This window comes from Poromitra crassiceps (genome assembly GCF_964638095.1).
Source record: "Poromitra crassiceps genome assembly, chromosome: 9".
Classification (NCBI taxonomy): domain Eukaryota; kingdom Metazoa; phylum Chordata; class Actinopteri; order Beryciformes; family Melamphaidae; genus Poromitra; species Poromitra crassiceps.
Genome location: NC_139630.1, coordinates 30,705,217 through 30,725,430, shown reverse-complemented (window position 1 = coordinate 30,725,430; position 20,214 = coordinate 30,705,217). Strand labels below are relative to the sequence as shown.

The window sequence follows — 20,214 nt, the reverse complement described above, 5'->3', positions numbered from 1 at the left end:
GTGCTGTCACAGCAATGTGGGCCGAGCAAGACAGCTGGTTGTCAAGGATCACCCCAAAGGTTCTTAGTTGTTTGGGAGGGAAGCACAGTGGTATTGTCAATGGAGATGGAGAGATCTGCGAGAGGGCAGTCTTTCCCTGGGAGGAAGAGTAGCTCTGTCTTACCAAGATTGAGGTGGTGGGCAGACATCCAGTCACCGATGTCTTTGAGGCATGCAGAGATGCGAGCCTCGATTTGGGTGTCGGAGGGGGGGAAGGAAAGGAAAAGCTGGGTGTCATCAGCATAGCATTGATAAGAAAAAAAGCCATGAGATGACATCACATGGCTAAGAGATCTGATATAGAGAAGGAAAAGCAAGGGGCCCAGGACTGAGCCCTGGGGGACACCGGTGATAAGAGGGCAGGATCTGGAGAGGGACCCTCTCCATAAGACCCGGTATGAGCGGTTAGAGAGATAAGCAAACCAGGAGTGTGCAGATCCTGAGATGCCTAGGTCAGACAGGATGGAGAGAAGGATTTGGTCATTGACTGTGTCAAAAGCAGTGGACAGGTCAAGGAGGACAAGGACAGAGGAGAGGGATGAGGCCTTAGCAGTGTGAAGGGCCTCTGTGACAGCAAGAAGAGCTGTCTCAGTGGAGTGAGAAGCCTTGAAACCGGACTGCAGAGGAGGTCATTCTGGGAGAGATAGAGAGAAAGTTAGTCGGACGCTGCGCGTTTGAGGGTTTTGGAAAGGAATGAGAGAAGAGAGACAGGTCTATAGTTCTGAACAGCAGTAGGATCAAGGGAGGGTTGAGGAGGGTGGGGAAGGTTTTAAACAGTTTACTGGGGTTGGACGCAGAGGCCTGGATTTCAGAGATGAAGAAGGAGGTTTTTGCTTTGGAGACAGTAGAGGTGAAGTTGGAGTGGATAAGGTGGTAGGAAGAGAGATATTTAGGGTGATGTGATTTTCTCCATTTCCTCTCAGCTGCCTGAAGCTCTGTTCGATGAGTTCGCAGAGATTCGGTCAGCCAAGGAGCAGGGGGAGAGGACCGGGCAGGCTTAGTGGTGAGTGGGCAAAGAGAATCAAGAGCGGAGGTGAGAGAGGATAGAAGAGTGGTGGCGGCCTCCTCAGTGGACAGGAGAGAGAACTGCTCGGCTGAGGGAAACAGGGAGAGGACGGCAGAAGAGAGGGAGTTAGGTGAGAGAGTTTTTAGGTTGCATCGGGAAGTGATAGTGTGAGGGGGTGATGGGTGGGAGGTGGGGAGGGAGATGGGAAGAGAGAAGGATATAAAGTGGTGGTCGGATACAGGAAGAGGAGTCGCAGTGAGGTTGGAGGTGGAGCAGGATCTGATGAAGATGTGGCTGGATGTTGAAGTCGCTCAGAAGAATGAGTGGAGTGCCATCCTCAGGAAAGACTGAGAGAAGGGTGTCCAGCTCATCGAGAAAGTCACCAAGCAGACCAGGCGGGCGGTAGATTACCGAGTTTGATGGGTAGGGAATAGGGATACCGCAACTGCATGGGACTCAAAAGAGGATATAGAGAGGTGAGAGAGAGGAGTGACAGTGTAGGTCCATTTGGGAGAGATGAGAAGACCAGTGCCCCCCCCCCCCCCTCCCCCCATGGCCAGAGGAGTAAGCAGCAGAGAGAGCTGGAGGAGTAGCAGTGTTTTCAGGAATGATCCAGGGGCCCGTTCCAATACCCATACTTCCATACTATTTAGTAGGCAAAAAAAGAATTAGTATTCTAGTCCCAATATATATTGTCCCAATATATGTCCCAATGTATGTCAGATGCAGTATGCCAAGAGTACCAGGATGTTGTACTACATCAGCTCCTATTTCGGAGTATGGATCGATGCATGCTGCGCCAGCCAATCTTCCCCACAATCCTTTGCACAGCGGAAGTTCTTCTTCTTCTAATGTTTTATGGCGGTTGGCTAACAACTTTTTGTGCATTATCGCCACCTACTGGAGTTACGTCGCACTGACTGAGCTCCATGACGCCGTGAACACGTCAATAACTATGATAAAAACACTGACAGAAATATGCACGTTATTATACTGTTAAGAATGAGACTGCATGTAAGTATCATCACATCAGTTTATTAGAAACAACAACATACATTACAATATAACAGCAATTTGTTTATTTGATTGTCTGTTCCAATTTTGTAAATGCTTAGTCTGAATTTTTTGTATAATGTACTGTTTGTTATTGCCAGACTTTGTTTATTGAATTAAAAAAAAAAAACCTCAAATGTGGCGCTGCGGACGTCGGCGGAAGTGAGCAAGAGGTCGGAGTTCAGGAAGCTCACGTGACGACAGATGTAGGGCCGTAACCAGGGTTCCGAAATAGGGGAGGTCCAGCAAGGGGAGGTGGATTCGGTGGCGCCCGCAAGGGTGCCGCCGAAAAAAATTTGAGGGGTTTTTTCCCCCTTTTTTATATATCATTTTAAATCAACATTAGGATTATACTGTTGTGATGTCATTATTCAGTATATCGCTGCTGTCGTTCCAGGACCTCGAATCTCCAAAACAGAAACTTTTCAGGAAGTAAAAAAAACCTGTTTGCTCTTAAACTACTGAACCAAATGTCGTCAAAGTTGGCACATGTCTTAATTATAGTTAGTTTCCCGCTGAATGTGTCATTACTTTATAAATATCTGACCTGGATAAGCTCAAATGATGTTGTTTATATTATCAGTCCGACTTGGAAGCGCTTTCTCATGGCCAGTCAAGCGGGAGGCAGCCGCATCCTCATGCACGAGCCCCCAAGCTCCAGGCCGCGGGCGCGCGCGCAGGAGCAGCAGGATTGCCCCTCGCCTCTCATGGCCGATTTGGGGCTTTCGCATGGGGTGAGAAATAGTCTGACATAACGTAACGTTAACGTTACTTTATTCTCGTCAGAAAGCACTCCGATTTGCATGTTAAAACAAGTTTGCAGCCTAGGAATAACTGGAAAACATTTGATTGATATATTAACGTCAGAGGAAGCCAGGATGAGTCAAAACGATATGAGAAATACACAGCGCGTCTGCCGTGTGTCTTTTCCGGGTTTAGTGTCCTGCGTGGGGGGGTACACACGGAGGTAGGGGGGGGATTTCGAGGTTTGACTGACAGATTGAGGGCGAATGGCGTTACGAGATTTACTCACAAGCTCGTTTTAATGCTTTTCCATTGGTTGCATTTGTTAAAAACCACACAGAGACGTGAAGGGTGACCAATGGCATTGATTCATGACAAAAAGTAAGAAAGTGAAAAAAGTGACATTCGAGGTCCTGGCCGACACCGACGATATTCTCTTTCATGTCACCACCTGCTCAGCTCTCCTGTCAACATAATTGTAACTAACAAACACAAACTGTTTTAGCCAAATTCATATCAAAATGACACCTACAAACACAGGTACAGAACCCAAGCCGTACACAACACACAAAGTCATCATCGATAATAAAAAAAAACATACAGAGGGACATTTATTTATTCCTGATAGGAACGATTGAAAAATTAAATAAAATATATTATGTTGTTTTTAACTTTACACCACCTCTTTTTGTTACTTATTGGGTCATGAAACTGAAACCATGCATATAGCCACCTGCATACCTGACTTCGGGAGCTTGGCAATTGGCATCATGCATGATTAGCCAGTAGCATCCCAACGTGTCACACAGGTAACATTACTTAAGAGACAGACTAGACACTTACTTTCTTGGTTGTTGCTAAAAAATCTGTCAGTGTCACTCACTGTCTGTCGTTCACTCGCTCACTGTCTCGCAGCTCGCTCACCTTCAATTATCTCGCCAGGCAGACAGACAGTCATCACTCACCACCATGCTGCTGCTCTCTCGGAATCAAGTTACCGCGGACGCGGCATCAGATGACTTCCTGCCTGACCTGCCTTTCGTTTCAAAATAAAAGCGATCCCGTGTTTTTCATGCTTTTCCATGCAGATTGTTTTATAAAAAAAAAAAATAAAAAAAAATTCTCTGAAATATTAGGGGAGGTCCGGACCTCCCCGTCCTCATAGCTAGTTACGGCCATGGCTGGTATAGGGGCAACTTTGGCAGTAGGTTGCCAGAGGTTGTGGGTTCGGGGATGGGGATTAAGTTGCATTATATTCTAATGAGTTAAGTGTAATGGGTGCACCAAATTGTTCCAGTAGGAGTCAGCCACCTACTTGTGACAGGTAGACAGATATGGGAAAATGTCATTATAATGTTTATGTTTACTATGGGGGACCAACAACTTATTTTATTTACCTTATTGCACTGACAGATAATTTTATAATTTTACTAGTTTCAAATATTTGGGTTTTCATGATGATATAACTTGTCGCAGAAAATCAATTTTGGTTCATTTGGTAAAAGTGTATTCCAGCTGGTTTTCTTCATTGTTCATGATTTTGTGGAAAGCTGCTATTAACTTGTGTTTACTTTTGGCTGCCATGCTAGGGGGTAAACCAGCAGTGGCTGTTAACTGGCACAGACTCACTTGTGTAGTATACATAACATATAATGTATACATAACATATAATATGACTGCTACGTCATATAGGCAAGTGGATCTGATTGGTTGGAGTTAGCACGCCCAGATGGTGATAGACAGTGGGTCATCCCAGATGCGATTTGTGGTTCAGCCTACAAAAATACGTCATCCCTGTGGTACTCTATGTAATGAAATATAGTGGGATTCCCTCTACAAATACAAAGTGTGTGTAATACATTCACAGTGAAAGGGTCAAAAAGCTACACTAACACATTCACCACACAAAGTTGATGTAGTCTGTAATGCACTCTGTGAGCCCATCAATGTCCTCCTGTCCATACAGCTCACAGTAATTGCGTGTGTGTGTGTGTGTGTGTGTATATAGTATATATATATATACATATACACACACACACACACACACACACACACACACACACACACATATACTGTACACACACACACACACACACACACACACACACACACACACACACACACACTAGTATCACATAAATGTTCACCACATATATAAACATATATCTTGGCATACTGTATATTTTGGAGACATGTCAAATACTTATACCGGTGCGGTATGTACATACAAGGTGCCACATATACTGTATATGTCAACTCAAATGACAAATATGCACATAATATAGCTTTTCCATATGGGTTTATATGCCTGTCTGTGAGTCCAAGTGGACAGATGTATATGCAATAGCGTCACAACAATGCAAGAAGCAGCCACGAAACTGGAGTGAAGGCTTGTTATTTTATTTGTCACAGACCCTGTCCCTCCTGAGAAGATAGTCTGGCAGGTCAGCACTGACTCAGTGTCTCTGAGTTGGGATGCCCCTGCTGGTGAAGTGGGAGGTTACATCGTGACCTGTTGCTGTGAAGGAGAAACTGTCCAAGAGCTGACAACAGACACCATCAGCCTGACGTTCAGCAGCCTGAGTCCAGGGGTGAGATACTCCTTCAACGTTTCAACACAACTGAAGAATGGAACAATAAGCAAGCCTGCTGGGATAACTGCCTCCACAAGTAAGTTATTTGCATGAGAAATATAGTGTTATTAACCTACTACTACTACTACCACCACCACCAGCACTAGTAGTACCACCACCACCCCTACTACCACTAATACTTACTAGTACTACTACACAAACCCATCTTTATTTGTCACACGAAAACCCACAACACATGCATGGGGCCAAGAAGCAAGCCTGCTGTGATAACTGCCGACACTGGTGCAGTGGTAGCGCTCTCTCTCGCCTTGCACACTCACCTCACAGCAAGAAGGTCCTGGATTTGATTTCTGCCTGGGATGCTGTTGACACTGTGGGTATGTCTCCCTGTTACGACCCGGTCTAGGGTCAGGCCGCAACATAAAAGTGACACGAGAGCAAGGCTTTAAAAAGGCAAAAAGGGCCATTTATTTTACATAATAAATATTACAGCATAGACACTCACAAAGATGTAGATGTTTCCAGAAGCATTGACTTCAGGGATAACCAATGCCAAAACTATAAAGAAACAAAGCAAACAAACACTCACCCCCCCCCCACCCCCACCCACTAGATAATCCCTACCAAAAAGTAAATAACCAAAAGACATTAACTAAAGCCTAACTCCCTAACTATAAAGAAACAGGAGAAAACAAAACCACAACAAAAATGGCAGTTAACCCCTACTGCTTCTCAGAAGGCAAGCAGACACAAGACTCCAGCACCAACAATGAAAGCCATAGCTAAAGCTAACATGGTGTTGAGGAGTGAGGAACAAATGGGGGAGACTGACCCCAGCACGGCATAGCCACAGCCCTCTCCCCACCATCTTGCTGAATCCAGGGAGCTTTAAAGGAAGTGAACTGCGGAGTCGACCAATCAGCAGCCACCACTGGCCAATCACTGCTGATTGCCATCACCTGTTAGAAGATCCACTCACAACAAGAACTCTCACTCAGCACACAAGCACACATCCACACCACATGCAAACAGGGAAGAGAAACAGAAAATACAATACACATACGGCCTAGGGCCGTAACACTCCCCATGCCTTCGGTGCCTGGTGAGAAAGGGCCTTTCCGTGTGGAGTTTGCATGTTCTCTCCGTGCTACCCTGGGGTTTCCTCCATATACAGTATAACCCCTGTATGTGCCCACTGAGCTCTCGTTTCGCATATGGAGTCATACGCCGCAAACTGAATTTCAACTCACATAGACCGACCTCCATATTCCATATTCTCCTGTTCATGGTGCCTCAGTGCTGACACACACCACTACAGATGCAATGTCGTATCTGCGTGCAGGCAGCTACAATCTCATCGTGCCTCCGGCCTGCCACCGGATTCACCTCGGCACCTGTACACACCACTGGATGGTGCAATTTGTTTCAGAGTCTGGCGTATTTGCAGCTTACGAGCTTGTGTGTGGCCATGTTGTTATCGTTCCCGGATCATAATTTTTTCCTAGTATGGTCCGGGATGACCACGCCCCGAATTAATTTGATTGGTCGCCGCAACTACTTCTTCCTGAAAACATGTGGCAAGTAAAAATCATGTGGTTAAGATTAGGGTTATTTTATCTAACCACGAACATAACCAAACCCTAACTCTAACCACATTGTTGTACTTGCCTAACCCTAATGTCTAACCATAATGCTTTTTTAAAAATGTGTGTGGTTTAACGGGGAATTGAACCAGAGCCCTGAGATTGGAAGGCAAGTAGCTTTCCCATTAAGCTACAAGCCCTACCTAGCACACCCTGATCTGCATTTTTTTCACTCCCTAACACATTCACCACACAAAGTTGATGTAGTCTGTAATGCACTCTGTGAGCCCATCAATGTCCTCCTGTCCATATAGCTCACAGTAATTGCATATAATGTAATATAGTAATATATATTAGTATCACATATGTAAATGTTCACCACATATATAAACATATATCTTGGCATACTGTATATTTTGGAGACATGTCAAATACTTATACCGGTGCGGTATGTACATACAAGGTGCCACATATACTGTATATGTCAACTCGTGACAAATATGCACATATGACATATAGCTTTTCCATATGGGTTTATATGCCTGTCTGTCTGGACAGATGTGAATGCGATAGCGTCACAACAATGCAAGAAGCAGTCACGAAACTTACTTTCTACTACCAACTGCTACCTACTGTCCAAGTTGCCCACCTATTACTATACCAACCCACCCTAATGTAGCAGGCTAAAACCAGCCCTGATTTACACTTTGGAGTAAAGGCTTGTTATTTTATTTGTCACAGACCCTGTCCCTCCTGAGAAGATAGTCTGTCAGGTCAGCACTGACTCAGTGTCTCTGAGTTGGGATGCCCCTGCTGGTGAAGTGGGAGGTTACATCGTAACCTGTTGCTGTGAAGGAGAAACTGTCCAAGAGCTGACAACAGACACCATCAGCCTGACGTTCAGCAGCCTGAGTCCAGGGGTGAGCTACTCCTTCAACGTTTCAACACAACTGAAGAATGGAACAATAAGCAAGCCTGCTGGGATAACTGCCTCCACAAGTAAGTTATTTGCATGAGAAATATAGTGTTATTAACCTACTACTACTACTACTACCACCACCAGCACTAGTAGTACCACCACCACCCCTACTACCACTAATACTTACTAGTACTACTACACAAACCCATCTTTATTTGTCACACGAAAACCCACAACACATGCATGCGGCCAAGAAGCAAGCCTGCTGTGATAACTGCCGACACTGGTGCAGTGGTAGCGCTCTCTCTCGCCTTGCACACTCACCTCACAGCAAGAAGGTCCTGGATTTGATTTCTGCCTGGGATGCTGTTGACACTGTGGGTATGTCTCCCCATGCCTTCGGTGCCTGGTGAGAAAGCTGCCTTTCTGTGTGGAGTTTGCATGTTCTCCCCGTGCTACCCTGGGGTTTCTTTCATATATAACCCCCACAAACATAATGCAGATCATCGTCTAACAAAAGGCGGTTGGAAGAAGTTGGTCTCTGGTGCTCCACTGCAGTGCCCACCGCTCCTGGCCTGTGCGCCTATCCACCACCAGGATAGGTCAAACACGGACACATGACATCATCAATGACTATGACATCAGTGATGACGTCATCAGTTATTCTGTCAATTGCGCAATTGTGATGCAATGGTAGCTGCAATGGTAACTGGATGTCACCACTGATGATGTCACAATATACTCTCATGGAGGGCTGTGTGACTGTGAAGTGACATCATCAGTGTCTATGACCTCATTAGCATCATCATCAGTGCTTTAGCATAAGCTGATGATGTCACCCCGATGACATTATCACTGATGACACTCATTGATGACATCTTCACCGATGACATCACAATTGCTCAGTCGAAGTGATTTTGTCCTGCCAGTCGGAGTGAGGGAGTCCAGGGTTTTTAGCATTCCTCAATAACATTCACTCACTCTCTTTGGGTGGCCTCAGCAGGCAGAGCAGCCAAGAGGTTTGGAATGACCAAGTGGGGGCGCAGTTTCATCATCCCATTCCTGCATGGGCTAACTTGCTATGCTGAGTCTAATCAAATGACTGTTGCTCTTGTAATGGCCTCTGTGTAGGCCAGGGAGATGTCAAAAAAAGGACCAGGGTTCACTTAAGTGCTGACTTCTCACCACTCTAGATATTGCGATGGGTTTAGCGCTGGGTTTAGCGTCACTGTTGACAAGCCTGATGTGTTGCAGCCCATGGGCTTCACACACCGCCCTGGGATTCTCTATACTAGCTAAACAGATGCCCCCCTTTCATCGCAATTGGGGCGTCATCTTACAATGGAGTCATACGCCAAAGTAGCTGCCATGCCATGCCATTCATTTAATTTGTTGAATAAAGCTGCTTGTTAAGTCTTACCAACTGGTCTCTCATGGTTGAAGTGTGGTCGCAGACTGGATTTCAGCCGATGAAGACTGACCTCCATATTCCATATTCTCATATCTGATCAGCCCGTGACGTCAGTCAAGTATGACGTCAGTTATGATGTATGACGTCAGTTATGATGTCAGTCATCGCCAGTTTCATCCTAGTATATATAGGGAAGATTTTAGCTCACCCACCCTTTCTGGCCGAATCATAGCAGCAACTGGCATCTCGGATTCTCGGCTGTATGTCCCCACTGAGCTCTCGTTTCGCGTATGGAGTACGCCGCAAACTGAATTTCAACTCACGTAGACCGACCTCCATATTCCATATTCTCCTGTTCTGATGTCGTATCTGCGTGCAGGCAGCTACAATCTCATCGCCCCTCCGAACTGCCACCGGATTCACCTCGGCACCTGTACACACCACTGGATGGTGCAATGTGTTTCAGAGTCTGGCGTATTTGCAGCTTACGTGCTTGTGTGTGGCCGTGTTGTTATCGTTCCCGGATCATATTTTTTTCATAGTATGGGCCGGGATGAACACGCCCCGAACACGCCCGGCGAATTTGATTGGTTGCCGCAACTGCTTCTTCCTGAAAACATGCGGCAAGTAAAAAAGATGTGGTTAATATTAGGGTTAGGGTTTTCTTATCTAACCACGACCAGACCCAAACCCTAACCACATTGTTGTACTTGCCTAACCCTAATGTCTAACCATAATGCTTTATAAAAATGTGTGTGGTTTAACGGGGAATTGAACCAGAGCCCTCAGATTGGAAGGCAAGTAGCTTTCCCATTAAGCTACAAGCCCTAGCACACCCTGAGCTGCATTTTTTCCCAATCCCTAACCCTCATCTTATACATCAAAAGTCCCACTAGTACACGTGTTTTTGTTACCAGGAAAGCAGCAGGGGGTAGCAGCAGCAGCATCACCTTTTAAACTTTTATGTCGCACTCTCAACCCACGTTTTTCCACCGCTGCAGGCTGTCTCTTCCCCCTCCCTTCTCCCTTCTTCTCTCATGGCTGAGCAAAAACAAAATGGAAACTTCCGGCTAAATATTTCAAACTAATGTCATTTAAACAAGTAAATAGCCTCACTGATGCACGTTGGAGGAGAAAAAGGTGTTTCAACAAACGAACGAAGCAGCAAACATTGTATCAAAATACTCGTTTTTATGTTAAGATTACATAATAGTGAAACTGTGGCTTTAAAGCATTACTCAAAATGTGAACGTAATAACGAGGGCCAAGATTTATATCACTGCGGCATGCAGAGCCGTCGCATAAAAACCCACCTAACTTGCAGGGTCTATCTTACAAACCTAGTACATTTGCTATTTATAACTGTTTAATTGATCAAACGTTATGAGTATTTTAATCTGTTGTGTCTAAAAATAAAACATGAGAAAATGGCTTTAAACATTCCACAACATTCTATTTTCTACAGTGGCATTCCACTAAAACCATAAAAATAAATATTTATTTTTTTGTTTGATAATTATTCACCATGATGTAATACAGAGATGAAAGTAACCAAATCACTCAAAATGTCAAAATACATTTTCGATCTTCTCTGGCTCATTACCAACAATGTCTAGCAGCAATGTGCTTTTACTGTAGCTCTGTTTCCTGCTTGGAACCCTGAGTGCCACCTGGTGGCTAGTTTAATTATGGATCATTACAATGCAATTCCAAATGCACTTTATATTAAAAGTAGTCACACAGTGAGAAAAAAGAAATCATGTATTGAAAAAAAAGTGATGCATCAATTCGAGATGCATTTTATCATTGCATCGTAGCCCTCTGAATCAGAATTGAATCGAATCGTGGGGTCAAGCCTCTGCTTAAGAAACCCTCCCTTGACCCTACTGCTATTCACAACTACAGACCTGTCTCTCTTCTCTCATTCCTTTCCAAAACCCTCGAACGAGCAGCGTCCGAACAACTTTCTCTCTATCTCTCCCAAAATGACCTCCTGGACCCTCTGCAGTCCGGTTTCAAGGCTTCTCACTCCACTGAGACAGCTCTTCTTGCTGTCACAGAGGCCCTTCACACTGCTAAGGCCTCATCCCTCTCCTCTGTTCTTGTCCTCCTTGACCTGTCTGCTGCCTTCGATACAGTCAACCACCAAATCCTTCTTTCCACTCTGTCTGACCTCGGCATTTCAGGTTCTGCACTCTCCTGGTTTGCTTCCTACCTCTCGAACCGCTCATACCAGGTCTCATGGAGAGGGTCCCTCTCCAGATCCTGTCCTCTTACCACTGCTGTCCCCCAGGGCTCAGTCCTGGGCCCCTTACTTTTCCTTCTCTATATCAGATCTCTTGCCTATGTGATCTCTTCTCATGGCTTTTCTTATCACTGCTATGCTGATGACACCCAGCTTTTCCTTTCCTTCCCCCCCTCCGACACTCAAATCGAGGCTCGCATCTCTGCATGCCTCAAAGACATTGGCGACTGGATGTCTGCCCACCACCTCAAGCTCAACCTTGGTAAAACAGAGCTACTCTTCCTCCCAGGAAAAGACTGCCCTCTCGCAGATCTCTCCATCTCCATTGACAACACCACTGTACTTCCCTCCCAAACAGCTAAGAACCTTGGGGTGCTCCTTGACAACCAGCTGTCTTGCTCAGCCAACATAGCTGCTACAGCACGCGCCTTATGTTTTGTTTAATCTACTCAGAAATGTTATGGTGACAAAGTCTCCCAATGTATTGTTTAATATGTTTTCTTCACAGTCTGCTCAACATGATTATCTAACACGACATGCTACTGAGGGAAGGTTCACGTTGCCTAAAGTGAGAACAAACGCGATGCGAAAAACCGTTATGTACAGAGCAATAGTTGGATGGAACTCACTACCACTTTATATTGTTCAAGAAAGTTCTAAAGAAAAGTTCAAATTCTTACTTAAACAGTATCTTCTAATGTTGCCGTAGTGATATAATTATGTATGAGCAAACTGTGAAATTAAGGATAGAAGAAATGTGGACAATACTGTACTTGCATACATATTTAGTTGTTTGGGTGACGTGTGTATGTTGTTAGGTTTTACATATATATTATTGAATTAATAATTCAGCTCTGGGAAGACTATATATTAGCTATTTATTTTCCTCTTGACACATCGTTACTCTCTTTGCATCTGATTTTTACTTTTATTTTATTTTAATTTGTTTTTGTTATATTTTTCTGATGTGGTGTTTTGTGCTATGTGTTTGCATGTAATTGTTTTGTGTGTATGTATTGTATGTGTTTGGACTCCAGGAAGAATAGCCTATGCTAGTATGCTGGTGCTAATGGGGATCCTAAATAAACAAACAAACAAGCCTGTAGGTTCTCTCTCTACAACATCTGCAAAATCCGTCCCTTTCTCACAAGAGAAGCAACTCATCTCCTGGTCCAGTCTCTTGTCTCCTCCCGCCTGGACTACTGCAACGTGCTCCTGGCTGGCCTACCTGCCACCGACATCTGACCGCTTCAGCTCATTCAGAACGCTGCAGCCCGTCTGGTATTCAACCAACCCAAATTCTCTCATGTCACTCCCCTCTTCCAGGAGCTCCACTGGCTTCCCATCTCGGCCCGCATCAAATTCAAGACACTGGTACTGGCCTACAGGGCAGTACACCAGTCAGCTCCCCTGTACCTGCAATCTATGGTCAGGTTCCAAACCTCTCAGCGCTCCCTTCGCTCCTCCACCAGTGCAGGTCGCCTCGCCCCTCCTTCGCTACGGGGGCTCAAAAGTCGCTCATCCCGATCTCGACTCTTCTCGTCCCTGGCACCTCAATGGTGGAACGAGCTTCCACCTTCGGTCAGGACGGCTGAATCACTGCCGATCTTTCGGAAAAGACTAAAGTCTCACCTTTTCAGGCTCCATCTGGGCCCTTCTTGATCTAACTTTGTTCTCTCTCTTTCTTTATAATAAAAAAAAAAAAAAAAAAAAAAAAAAAAAACTAACCTAAACTTGTACCACTAACCTAAACTTGTACCACTGTTCCTTCAGAAGTTGTAGTTGTCATAGACTGTGCTCCATAGTTGATTGCTCTATTGCTGACAAAACAAAATGTGTTATTGTAAGTCGCTTTGGATAAAAGCGTCTGCCAAATGACGTAATGTAATGTAATGTATGTAATGTGTCTAGAGATTCCCACCCCTACTGTTTACTGAGCTGTGGAGCTGCATCCCAGAGAGAGAGAGACTGGACATCTATGAAAACATCTGAATGTTTTTATCTTTTTTTTTTTTTTTTTTTATCAAGTCGGTCTGAATGTTTTCATCACATTTATAATTTTTTATCAAGTCGGTTTGAATGTTTTTATGATTTTTATAATTGTTTCTAACATTTGTTATAATTGCTTTCATCATCTAATAAACTAAAACTAAACTAAACCCTCACTGTGGTTTTGGTGGTAAAAGTGGCTCTCCTCTTGACTTTGCCCAGATATGTGTGGCTCTCATGGAAAAAATAGTGAGGATCACTGCTCTATATAGATCCCTTTTCGAACCACATACCAACTACTGCAATATCATATGGTGTAATACATTTCCCAGTCATCTCATAAAATTGCAGTTTTTACAAAATAAAATTATACGTGCAATATCCTGGTCTGAGTTCATTGCTCCCACTGGCTCACTCTTCTACGCATATGGTCTCCTGAGGCTATCTGAGTGCAATATTTACCACAAAGCTTGCACAATGTATCAGGTCATCAACAGGATCAACTCTCGTTTATGTGAGCTCGTCCCAATCTCCCTTCCCCTGCACACATATGATACCAGGGGAAAAAATCTTATTACAAGGAAAAAACAAAAAATTAAATGCACTAGCCTGATTATCATATGCAGAGGACCGCAGATATGGAACAAGCTTGATGGTTTCATTAAAATGTCACAGTCCTTTTCATCTTTCAAAAAAGAAGATGAAAGAAATGACTGCCCACATATGTGTAATAATCACTTGTCTGGCTGAGGTATGTTGTAATGAGCAATGTTGACTTGCTTTAAATTGTATTATGTATCTGGTGTGTGTGTGTGTGTGTGTGTGTGTGTGTGTGTGTGTGTGTGTGTGTGTGTGTGTGTGTGTGTGTCTCGTTGCTGTTTGATGTCTTGGGTCCCCTACTATACGGTCTACCTTTCATGTGCCCTATGTTGTCTACTGTACTCAACTGTGAATCTGCATGTTCATTTTTGATGCATGAATAAATACATCTGACTTAAAAGCAAGAGTCAATCTAGAGTTCTAGCTGACACCCAGAGCAAAGTGGCATACGAAGTCAGTGCATCAACCAAGTTATGGCTCCCTATTATAGAACATAGATGTAGGAACATGTTTTCTTGTGACTTTAGGGCAGAAATGAAGCATGGAAGTGTCCCATTAGATTAGAATGTCCCTTGAGATGAAAAATGTGAATTTACACTTTGGAGTAAAGGCTTGTTATTTTATTTGTCACAGACCCTGTCCCTCCTGAGAAGATAGTCTGTCAGGTCAGCACTGACTCAGTGTCTCTGAGTTGGGATGCCCCTGCTGGTGACGTGGGAGGTTACATCGTGACCTGTTGCTGTGAAGGAAAAACTGTCCAAGAGCTGACAACAGACACCAACAGCCTGACAGTCGGCAGCCTGATTCCAGGGTTGAGATACTCCTTCAACGTTTCAACACAACTGAAGAACGGAACCATAAGCAAGCCTGTGATAACTTTCCACCCAAGTAAGTTATTTGCATGATAATGATAATACTACTTTGATCATATTGTGGTGGACACTATCTAGGGGAAATAATTCACCCCGGAACTATGGGCGGGGTTGGTGGTGTTCCGGCCGCTGGCCGGCTATATTTTGGGGTTACACAGCAAATGAAACGGTGTTGTGAAATGCTACAAGCTAATAACCTGTACCGATTTGCTTTGGTGATTAAAGTGAAGTAAATCAGGATCCTGCCTCTGTCCTCCCTCCTCCGGCACTACACTGGTGACCCTGACGTCGGTCTTCGTTAAGTCAAGTGTACTGAGGCCGTGCTTATCATGACTACGAACGCCGTTGCTCTTAAACTGCCGGAGTTCTGGGAAACGTCAGCGGCTGCCTGGTTCTCGCAAGTGGAGGCTCAGTTTGCCCTACGGAAAATCACCGAGGATGACACACGCTACGACTACGTTGTGGCAGCGCTGGGGAGCACCACAGCTTCCAGAATAGTAGGTCTCCTCACAGACACTCCTGCCGAGGGCAAATATGACTCTATTAAAGCTCACCTCCTGAAAACATTTGAACTGTCTGCTGCTGAGAGAGCCCGCCGGCTGTTTTCTATTCAAGGCCTGGGGGACAGCAAGCCATCAGAGCTTATGGAAAAGATGTTAAATCTGCTGGGCAGGAAAAAACCCTGTTTTCTATTTATGGAACTGTTTTTACGGCATATGCCACCCCGGGTCCAAACAGCCCTGGCCAACACCACCATCACAGAGCCCCGTGCTTTAGCTGAGGAGGCGGACCGGTTCTTCCTGGCTACTCAGCGCTCAGCCCATGGAGGTATTAGCTCCCACCCTCGGCGCCTCTCCGCCAGTTTATCGCACGGGGGGAGAGGGAAGCGCCACGCCCCCTGATCGGCGTAGAGCTTCGGGGCTTTGCATGTACCATGCACGGTTCGGGGCCAAGGCTAAGCGTTAACGTTCTCCCTGCAGCTTCAAGCCGGCGGGAAATGGGAGGGCCGGCGCTCAGTAGTGGCCCTGAGCGTTGGTGACGCAAGCAGGCTGCTTTTCATCCGTGACACCATCTCTGGACGCAGATTCATCTGTGACACAGGCGCGCAGAGGATTGTTATTCCCGCATCGGAGATGGACATCATGAGCAGGCAGCACGGGCCACAGTTGGCGTCCGCCGACGGCAGTCCCATCCGCTCGTATGGCGTGCAGTCTGTGGAGCTGTGCTTTGGGGGTCAACGTTTCACTTGGGATTTTGTTATGGCGGCCATTGCTTTCCCCCTCCTTGGGGCAGACTTTTTGTGTGATCATGGTCTACTGGTGGACGTTAAGAACAATCGCCTTGTCGACGCACAGACTTTCGCCTCCCTCGCATGCACGTGCGAGGAGGCCGTCTACGGCGGTTTATCTAGCTCACTCTCTGAGGCGAATAAATATCATCGTCTATTCGCTGAATTCCTTGGCCTCACCCAGCCCATGTTCTCGGAGCCCATAGTAAAGCACGGGGTTGAGCATCACATCGCCACGGAGGGCCGGCCCGTCTACGCCAGGGCCAGGCGCCTTAACCCCGCTAAACTGGCTGTCGCCAAGGCGGAGTTTGCACAGATGGAACGAATGGGCATCATTCGCCGCTCGGACAGTCCCTGGGCATCCCCGCTGCACATCGTCGCCAAGGCGGGTGGCGGGTGGCGCCCGTGCGGTGATTACCGCCGCCTTAACGATGCGACCATGGCTGACCGCTACCCGGTCCCACACATTCAGGACTTTTCGGCACATCTGTCGGGTAGCCGTGTCTTTCCAAGGTGGACCTGGTGCGCGGATATCATCAGGTGGCCGTGCGTGCCCCGGACATCGCCAAGACAGCGGTGATCACACCGTTCGGGCTGTTTGAATTTCTCCGCATGCCATTTGGTCTTAAAAATGCTGCCAAGTCGTTTCAGCGTCTAATGGACTCGGTGTGCCGTGAGCTTCCGTTCGTTTTTGTCTACTTGGACGATATACTGATCGCCAGCGGCTCTCAGGATGAGCATCCCTCTTTGTGAGGCTCAGCCTGCACGGACTAATAGTGAATCCAGCAAAGTGTGTTTGGGTTGCACGCTATTGATTTCCTGGGGCACCGCGTCACTGCAGAGGGAGCGGCTCCCCTCTCGTCGAAGGTGGAGGTGGTTCATGCCTTCCCACGCCCCCTCACGGTACGCTCATTGAAGGAGTTCATCGGGATGGTGACGTTCTACTACCGCTTCATTCCCCGAGCCGCCCACGTCATGCGGCCGCTGTACGAGGCCATGAAGGGCAAGAGCCTCGATCAGGCCATCGACTGGACGGCGGAGCGGGAGGGGGCGTTCAAGGACACCAAGGCGGCGCTGGCTGAGGCGGCTATGCTGGCGCACCCCTCACACACAGCACCCATTGCCATCACCACGGACGCATCGGATTATGCCGTGGGTGGGGGGCGCCTGGCAGCCGCTCGCCTTCTTTAGCCGGCAACTGACACTCAGGGAGCGCAAGTACAGCACCTTTGACAGGGAGCTCCTCGGACTCTGGCTCGCCTTCCGCTACTTTCGGTTCTTACTGGAAGGCCGGGAGTTCACAGCCTTTGTGGATCATAAACCCCTCACGTTCGCCATGTCCAAAGCGGCTGAACCATGGTCAGGCCGACAGCAGCGACAACTCTCCTTCATATCGGAGTATACAACGGACATCCAGCACATTACTGGTAAGGACAATCTGGTCGCAGACTGCCTTTCCAGAGCTGTGGTGGGGGCGGTCCAGTTGGGCCTGGACTATATTCGCATGGCTGCGGACCAGGCTGCAGACCCCAGCATCGAGGCCCTCAAAACAGCAGTCACCGGGCTGTGCCTAGAGGAGGTAGCTTTCGGAGACGCGGGCGCCCCTTGTGTGACGTTTCCACAGGGCAGCCCCGCCCCGTGGTACCTGTCAGCTGGAGGCGTCCCGTGTTCGAGGCAGTGCACGGTCTGTCTCACCCAGGGAGAAAGCCGTCTGTGTGGTTGGTCACGGCAAAGTTTGTGTGGCACGGGCTCAAGAAGGATGTGAGGGCCTGGGTTGACACATGCACGGCCTGCCAGCGCGCCAAGGTGCACCGTCATATCAAGGCGCCTCTGGAGCGGTTCGCAGTGCCCGAAAGGAGATTTGACCATGTGAACGTTGACCTGGTGGGGCCCCTGCCCCCATCTCATGGGTTCACCTACCTCTTCACTATGGTGGACCGGACGACCCACTGGCCAGAAGCTGTTCCTCTCTCCTCAACAACGTCTGCAGACTTGGCCCGGGCCTTTATTATTAAAGTGAAGTAAATCAGGATCCTGCCTCTGTCCTCCCTCCTCCGGCACTACAATATAATTATTTATAATTTATTAATTACTTTTTGTTTAGCACTTATAAGAGATGCAAAGTGCTTTATGAAAGCAATTCTTCATAAAAGCAAGTATGACAAATGCCACACACATTCACCTTTTCCACTCTACCCCTCCCTACCAGACACCCATTTTGTCCCACCCATCTTTAGAGTGAGATGGTGCACCAACAGCATATGCCACATCGAAGTGGTACACATCATCTGAAAATCTGAGATGCTGTAATCTATAATAAACATGTTTTGAGTAGGCATCGAATATATTAATGTTGAAAGTTTAGAGTGTGGGCTTCTTCCCCTTATATACACCTCATACACCAGCATCCCCATGCCCAATTACGATGTCTCCTAAGTTATTGCATCAGTTTTTGGGTTGATACATTTGTTACACAGATTTGGTGCAAGATTGTGTTTAAGAATTGATAAGAAAAAAGGTCAGAAATCCCTCCAAAATAGCAGATCAAGACACCAAGACCTCGAGGAACACCATTCATGCTGATTTGGTATAATAATAATAATAATGGTAACAACAACAACAACAACAACAATAATAATAGGTCATCGGAGCTCTAGGACTGGAAAAGTTCACCAACCGTATCCCAGGCAACATCAACATCTACGCAGACCAGAAGATCACCCTACTATAGGAACAGACCACATACTACGGAGAGTACTGTCAATCAAGTGACATCTGCCCTATAGTGCCTCAGGACCATAGTTTAGACCGGCTCTACAGGATATAAAACTGGAAACATGAAAGAAATAATAATAATAATAATAATGATAATGATAATGATAATGATAATAATAATAATAATAATACATTCAATTTATATAGCACTTTCCTTTGTTTCTTTTATTTTTTCCAGATTTCCCCCCATTATAATCTCCCCAATTGTACCCCTTTCTGCCAATCTGGGTAGACTAGCACCATCCCCCCACCACTTCCCTTCCGCCCCGAACAGGTGTCCTGACCGACCAGAGGAGGCGGTATTGCAGTGACCAGGACACATAATATATATATATATATATATATATATATATATATATATATATATATATATATATATACTTTTTTTTACACACACAATAAAATCAGTTAATAGGGCTAGGGCACGTGATGTAAGCGTGGGTGAGCGGCGCTTGCCAGCGCAATACACTGTGGTGTAACACGACTCACGGCTAGGCTAGTAGGCAGCCACACCAAACTCCATTCAGCAATCTGGCAACTAATATCAGAAAATTAAATGGCGCCAGAACATCATTTACAAACCTTACGAATCGTTAGAAGCCACTTTCCAATTCGGCATTCATATTATCTCCCAATAACCACTTTGTGAATGTAAAATCTCATGTTTGGAAGGGGTTCGCTGTGCTGCTGAACTACCTAACTACTATTCATAAAACATCTATATATGTTTCCATAAAAAGTCTCAACTTGTATGTTTTAAACCATAGGTTGCTGACTTCAAAAGCCTCGACATGAGACTCAGCCTTCATTCATTCTTCTTCCTGAGTCTGTATGCAAGGTCTCTTACCTAAGAAATTCAACCAATATTAACAACAATTTACAACAAAAACATACAATATAAACAAAAACAAGAGAGAAGAACAAATAACAAAAATAAATAAAAGCAAATAAAATAAAATAAAATGAAATTAACACATTCACTGCCAGCCGTTTTTTTTTTTACTGTAGGTAGGTTCTGCCAGAGGGTTTTTTTGAGGATTCTGGCTCATCTTTCAAGACCCGAGGATTCTTTTCTGCTAAGATTTTGTTGTTCACA

At 45.8% G+C, this 20,214-nt stretch overlaps 1 protein-coding gene across 1 annotated transcript in view; it reads left to right on the top strand.

Moving 5' to 3' along the window:
* LOC310782255 (interferon-induced very large GTPase 1-like) overlaps window positions 1-20,214 on the top strand; it is a 38,361-nt gene that overhangs the window by 11,775 nt on the left and 6,372 nt on the right. Inside the window, exons 3-5 of the mRNA XM_083642934.1 lie at window positions 5,255-5,512; window positions 7,761-8,018; window positions 14,817-15,071. Coding sequence (XP_083499060.1) covers window positions 5,255-5,512; window positions 7,761-8,018; window positions 14,817-15,071 — 771 coding nt within the window. The remainder of the gene's footprint in view (window positions 1-5,254; window positions 5,513-7,760; window positions 8,019-14,816; window positions 15,072-20,214) is intronic.